We start from the raw sequence: 7,176 nt of genomic DNA on the forward strand, positions 1-7,176 counted from the left end.
TAATTATAAATGGAAAAGTTTAAATGCAAGGTACAGATTAACGACAAAACATTAATGTTCATTGTGTGCAGGTTTGTTCGTTCGTTTGTTTGGTGTGTGTGTGTGTGTGTGTGTGTGTGTGTGTGTGTGTGTGTGTGTGTGTGTGTGTGTGTGTGTGTGTGTGTGTGTGTGTGTGTGTGTGTGTGTTTAGTATCAATGAACGGTATATATGAAACAGTTCAGCCGCAAGACAGATAATATGCAATGAAGAAGAGCGTGTGTGTGTGTGTGTGTGTGTGTGTGTGTGTGTGTGTGACTGATACACACACACACACACACACACACACACACACACACACACACACACACACACCATCACTCATTCCTTCCAGGCTGTCAGGTGGCGACCCTTCCAGTACCCTTGGTCGGACAGAAGGCTTCATGGGTGTCTGAAGCTGCCACATCTCCCTCTGCCGTGCCCTTAACCCCTGATTGACCTCATGGCCCTCAAGTCCCGCAGCCCCAGACTCCCCAGGTGGGTATGCTTTATCCTAACCTAACTTAAAAATCGAATATATATGAAGAAAATTAAAACTATACATGCCGACAACCCTTTAACTCTTCTTTGTCTCACGACCCATCACGTAAATATTGGTGATGACGAGCATAGTGACGGGAGTTCTGGAAGGCGCTGAGTGTTTGTAAAGCGACCAATATTCTACAGTCTCTCAATCAAGTGTAACAAGAAACAATGGATACAAAATAACGAGGAAGCGTTTCAACTCAGATAAGTCAAAACACTTCTTCTTCAACCGTGTCATTAATGTATGGAATGGTCTGCCTCAAAACGTCGTCGAAAGCATGGATTTATTTACCCTACGCCTCCTCTTCAGCGCCCGTATTCTCAGACGCTTTGGGCTCTCAATATCCATTTCCTAAGGCCACAAGAGAGAACAGCCGGGTTCTCTTGAGTGTATTTTTTCACAATTATGGTGCAGAAGCCTTGTCAAACTACCACCAAGCTCATAAAACTTCCCACGAAAACATTAACACCACGTCTAGGAAAGCCTTATCATATGCGGGAGTGTAAGCCCCGAAGTGTTTGAGGACATGGCCCCAGCCTTACGCACGTCCCTTTCCCCCTTCCAGACTGGGTGTCCTCGGGCAGCCTACTGATGAGTGGCGTGGCGCCTCCTCCCCGCGTGACTTCCGAGGGGCGTCCCCGTCCCGTCAGCAGGAGCGTCACTCCGGGAGGTGTGTCTGTGCAAAGCTAATGTGTCTGTGCGCCGCCCCGCCAGTGTGTTGTGTGACGTTGAATAGTTCTTAGTCTTGAATAGTCCAGTCTTGAATAGTTTTGTGCTTTTCTAAGATGTCTATTCCAAAGTTTACCAGTGCAGGAGAGGAAATAACGGACATATTGACATGGGATAGAGAATCAAGTCGATCACATTAGTTTAAACCATGAGGCGAGACTTGCACACGAGTTATCTCTTCCCAAAGTAACAAGAGATTAAAATATTGATAACAACTAAAAAAAAAAAAAAAAATGACGCGGTTCAGTTAGCTGTGAGTGGTCGTTTTCACTGTCTTTTCCTTCTCGCCTGTTCTTCCGTCAGGCTGGTGCTGCTGCCGGTGCTTGCTGACGGCGAGGAGCACCCGATGCCTTACTACGAGACCAGCGACGAGCTCCTCCGCGCCGCGCAGCCCAAGCCCCGGCGGGAGGAGGAGAGGAGGCTCAAGTCCCAGGCACAGGTGGGCAGGAGGCTGTTTATGGGACGTTCATCTCGTGGAAGGAATGAAATGAGTGCGACGGAATGAAGTGAGTGAGAAGGAATGAAATGAAAAGGAATGAAATGAGGAGGAATGAAGTGAGTGCAAAGGAATGAAATGAGTGTTCATCCCGTGGCTATTCCATTGGTATTGTCCGTGTAGAAATATACAAGCTATCCATATAAGTTTTCCTATAGTGATACAGAGAAAACGGCTTTTTATGGGTGGCTCGTGTAAGAAGTAGGACTCCATGACCCCCACAAATGGCAACTCGGTAGAGAAAACGTTTATCATTTGGGTGTCTCGTGTATATAGCATGATCCCCTTAGACCCACACACTTCTTAGTTCCATTTCTATGTGTCTTTTTGACAAGTGCAGCATGAACTATATGATATCAAATTATTGTAACAACGCTTATCACAACCTTGGTCTTTCTGTTATAATGATTCGGTCTCAGCCTATCTCGACAACACAACCATTAGTGACATGGTAAGCACACAAACAACTTCCTATGTTCTGCCCCACTAAAAATCATACGTTATCCCCGCCCACTGAGCCTCCCGCCACACTCCCGTCCTGCAGGTGTTCGACAATGATCCACGCCTCCAAAAAATGCTGCTGGACGAGGTGCTGGAGGACGCCCTGGCAGAGGAGGTGGTGGCCGTAGCCTCTGTGGTCCTCGAGGAGAGCAAGTACAAGGTAAGAATGCGAAGGGTTCATTGTTTTGTCTCGTCCTCGTCCTCAACTTGGACTACAGTGACGGAATACGTAATTACACACACACACACACACACACACACACCAAGGTTGCCAGATCATCGTACTCAGAGCCACGTACTTACCGGTTTCTGGCCCATAAATGTTGCCAAGAAACACCATTGATTAACCATTTAAACGATAGCCATATATGAAGGCAGTTATTTGGGTGATGAAAGCAGTTTTTGGGTCGGAAATCGGCAAACATAAGAGGCAGAGTACGACAATCTGGCAGCATTGACACACACACACACACACACACACACACGCACACACACACACTGCAGTCATCATGTTACCGTTCCTCGTCATGCAGGAGGACGAGGACAAGCGAGCGGCGGGGCTGGTCGAGGAGGAGCTCATCATGCCGGAAGTGAAACAGCAGGTCTACATCAGTGTGTGGGAACTCCTGTACGACCTGGGCCGCGCGCTGCCCCGAGACGAGTTTATGGAGCTAAAGAAGCGTGAGAAAGAACTGAAGCTGCACCCTGTGGCGAGGCAGGCGTTGTTGGCGCACGTGTCGGAGGTGGGTGGCGTGGTGACGGGAGAGTGATGGGTGAGGGCAGCGTTACCAAATTATCGTACTCATCGCATTGCATTTTCGTAGTTTCTGACCAATAACTATATCAAAAACAAACAAACAAACATCAATAAATAGGAGTTTTAACGCTAACTTCAATTTTCTATCGTTATTTGTGTAGGTACGAGAGTTTGAGGCTTAAAAGTAATAAATACGATGTGGTGAATACGATAATCTGGCACCGCTGGGTGAGGGATAACATGCTGGGAGAGAGGTTAGCAAAGGTACGGGGAGAGTAACACAAAAGGAGGAAAGGAAGATGAGGCTGGGGATGTTAGTGCAGGCAAATTAGGGACAGTGGATTGGGTGGGTGTGGGTGACAGACGTTGGATGAGGGGCGGCACGGTGTGAATGTGTAATGGAAGACAAGGTTCTGTTAGAGGAAATGAGAAGAGGTAGAGGTGTGTATATGACGGGTGGTGGGTTGTGTTCGCACGGGCGCTGCACTATCTCGATAGTCGACACATTCATATCTTTCCTAGCCGCCAGTCATAGCTTACCAAAGTCTACCCTCTAAGATCTCACGAGTCATATCAACAGAAAACGGCGTTACGCAACAAATGAGGACTCTTAAACACACTATATCTACACCATTCCCTTTCATGTAATCTTATATCACGCTTCTACTCCGACTACCTCTGATGCGCAGGGTGAGAAATGGACGGACAACTTAAAAGAAGAGAAAATCCTGTCGGAGCTGCCATGGGACGCTCTTGTTTACAACTACTACAAGAACCTGCAGGAAAACGCCATGTCCAAGAACGTCGCCTTGAGGACTCTTCAGGTAATACGTGTGCAAGTGAAGGTATGAAGGGAAGGAACGAAGGAGGGAGGAAGAGACAAACAAAAAGAACGAGAAAAAGGGATTAGTGATGGAACATAGTGTGCTTACGAGAAAATAAAGAAAAAGTGAGAGAGAGAGAGAGAGAGAGAGAGAGAGAGAGAGAGAGAGAGAGAGAGAGAATTTCCCTCACCTCCAGGAACGCGTGGTTGCGGCGGCGGCAGGGGAGGAGATCGAGAGTGTTCTGGTGGAGGCGCTGGAAGACGAAGTGAAGCAGTTGGACACGATGGAAAAGGTCGCCTCGCCGCCCCGCCACACGTAGCGGCTGGCACGTCCCGGGATGGGTGCCACGGCCGCATAAAAAGGCGTTGATCTGGAGACAAAAAGATTGAAAGTAACAGTGACAAGAAAGTTGAAGGAAATAGTATCCAAATGTGGATCTGGCAGGTTTTTCGTGTGTTGGTGTTATAAACAGCATCCATGATACGAAGAGTACCTGACTAGGCCAAAAATACCTCAGGGCGCCGCACAAATTTCACAGCAACTTTTTGACGATGCATCCCACACATGACAATACAACGCAGTACTTGTGAGGCAAAGATTATTTTTAATTGTTGGTACTTCTCACTCTTGTAGAAGGTAGCGACATTCATCGAAAAGCTTAAAGAATTATTCAAGAAGGAAATCATAAGATCAGCAGATCCCGTGGAATGAATGGCTGAGGCCGGAGGGAGGAGCCTTGATATGAGCTAGCGACACCCCGAGCCCACGCGGCCCAGATAACAGCAGTCAATGAGAGTGAGACTGCAGTAGTTCAGTCCGAGACAAGAGACCTCCAAGACCCATCAACAGCCATTCAGGGCATATCATTGGCCATTCTGCACACACACACACACACACGCACACACACACTTTAACGAATTTTAGAGGCTAAATAACACAGACAGCGATTTAATTCTTTTTATCATGGAAAAAGGATTATTGCTTGATGCAGTGGCATTTAATTCTTCCTGATAACGCTAATATTAACATAAATATTAGAGGAAAACAATTACGTTGAAAAGCAAATGTTATATAAAATAAAATAAAAAGAGAAAACGATATCATTTATACATCTTCATGGAACGTGTGTGTGTGTGTGTGTGTGTGTGTGTGTGTGTGTGAGAGAGAGAGAGAGAGAGAGAGAGAGAGAATATTCTATGTTTCTGAAGCCTCTAGGAGCAGAATCCTCTCACATCGGAATACACTCAGTTCAAGGTCGGTTTGCGTCACAGCACGAGAGGGAAAGGAAGAAAAAAAGATTATCTGGAGCGGCACAAACACCGCTTTCCCTTTACCGGAGTTTTATGAGCCTGGCAACATAACGCCGACACACATTTCTCGTCCCATCGCGGCGTATTCCCCCCGTAACACAGCCCACGCCACCACTCGCCAGGTGATCTCGTCTCGTCCCATCGCGGCCTGTTCCCCCCCTAGGCCCTAACACAACCCACACACACACACTCGCCAGGTATGGGGCCAACGTTAAGCTACTTGCGGCTCCACACTGGCCAGAAAAAGAGGAAGGGAAAAATCGTAGGAATAAAAATAAACCTGTGGAATCAGAAAAAAAAACAAGGTAGATCTTTTCATATATATATATTTTTTTAAGTTATATTTGAGACACTGCATCGGGTGGTATTGACCTTGACCTGAGAAACAAAGTATATATATATATATATATATATATATATATATATATATATATATATATATATATATATATATATATATATATATATATATATATATATATATATATATATATATATATATATATATATATATATATATATATATATATTCTCAAGAGTAATTTTACAATTTTGAAGTGGAGAAGTTGTATCAACCTTAGTATGTATTTATGTATGTATGTATGTATATGTATGTATGTATGTATGTATGTATATATGTATGTATGTATGTATTTATCTGTTTCTCTCTATCTATCCATCTATCTATCTATATCTACTCTCTCTTTCTCTCTCCTCATCTACCTATCTAAGTTTAACTTTCTATTTAACCATCTATCTACATCTAATCTCTCTTTCTCTCTCCCTCTCCATCCCTCACAACAGCCTCACCTTCCCTTCTCCCTTCAGTATATCTTCTTCAGCCCCGCCACGCCCATTCCATCCCAGCCACTGTATGTAAGTCCGTCCGTATCCCAGCAGGAAACGCGCGGCTGTAATTACCAGCCGCGTCCCCTGAGCAACATATCTCACGTCACTGCTCCCGCGCGACTCTCTTCTTCACCGACGTCGCCAGCGGAGCGGCGCCCTGGGGAGTGTATAGCCGCGGCGCAGACGAAGGAAGTTGACGGTCGAGAGTTTCGCCTCTGTAACGGGACGAGAGACGGCAACGCGGCGAGGTCTCGGTCTGGGAATCTATCTGTTCCTGGTATATATATTTTTTTCATTGTTTACTTTGTTCGATGTGCGTCTCCCTGCTTTATCTATCTCCCTCCCTCCCTGTTTGTTTGTTTGTCTGGATTTCAGTCCGTATTTTGTTTCTTTCTGTTTACTTTACTTTAGGCGTTTCTCCTTGCCTCATATGTCTGTCTGTTTGTTTGCTTGTATGCTTTGTTGTTTTTGTTGGCTGGAGAGAGAGAGAGAGAGAGAGAGAGAGAGAGAGAGAGAGATCAGGGAATGGGTCAGAATTCACTAGTTGCTCAAAGTTGTCAGCATATACAGGAGTTCGGAGTGTCTGGTTCTTGTCGGCTGGGACGTGAAAACAGGGGAGGGAGGCAAGGTCAAAGGTCAACGTGTGTGTGTTTGCGTCTGTGTGTGTGGGGGGGGAGGGGCGGAGGGGTGAAAACACTTATTGGATGAAGTATGACGACCAAAAAAAAAAAAAAAAAATGATGCATACCCGATCCATAGGCAGATATAGGCCTAACTAACGACACAGAGGCAACACAGATAAACAGAATACTAAAATAAATGGTAGACAAATACAGATTGACGGACAGATTGACAAATGTGCCACAACAAGAGAGAAAAGCGAAGCAGAACACAGAATAATATACAAAAACGCGTCCACAGAGCAGACACGTGCCTATAAGTATTATGGTAAGCGGCAATGTTTATTTTTTTATTTTTTTTAGCGTTAGTTGGTTATTAAATGCATTCAAAACAACATGATCCAGAACTTATTAATATGGTGGTCCATATACTAAAAACAAGTTAAGAATTAATGCACTAGAGTGATCAGATTGAGACATATCCACCAGTTATGACAGACAGACGAAGACGGAGAGAGGTCGGGAAG

General features: G+C 45.2%; 1 protein-coding gene across 1 annotated transcript; it reads left to right on the plus strand.

The window, feature by feature from the left end:
* The first annotated feature begins 375 nt into the window (after nt 1-375).
* Nucleotides 376-4,773, plus strand: LOC127007579 (uncharacterized). The gene is made up of 7 exons (XM_050878743.1): nt 376-514; nt 1,129-1,233; nt 1,596-1,731; nt 2,333-2,449; nt 2,823-3,032; nt 3,736-3,870; nt 4,067-4,773. The coding sequence occupies exons 1-7, from the start codon at nt 480-482 to the stop codon at nt 4,187-4,189; spliced, it is 861 nt and encodes a 286-aa protein (XP_050734700.1). The 5' UTR covers nt 376-479; the 3' UTR covers nt 4,190-4,773.
* The last annotated feature ends 2,403 nt before the right edge of the window (nt 4,774-7,176 follow it).

Source organism: Eriocheir sinensis, chromosome 35 (genome assembly GCF_024679095.1).
Source record: "Eriocheir sinensis breed Jianghai 21 chromosome 35, ASM2467909v1, whole genome shotgun sequence".
NCBI lineage: Eukaryota > Metazoa > Arthropoda > Malacostraca > Decapoda > Varunidae > Eriocheir > Eriocheir sinensis.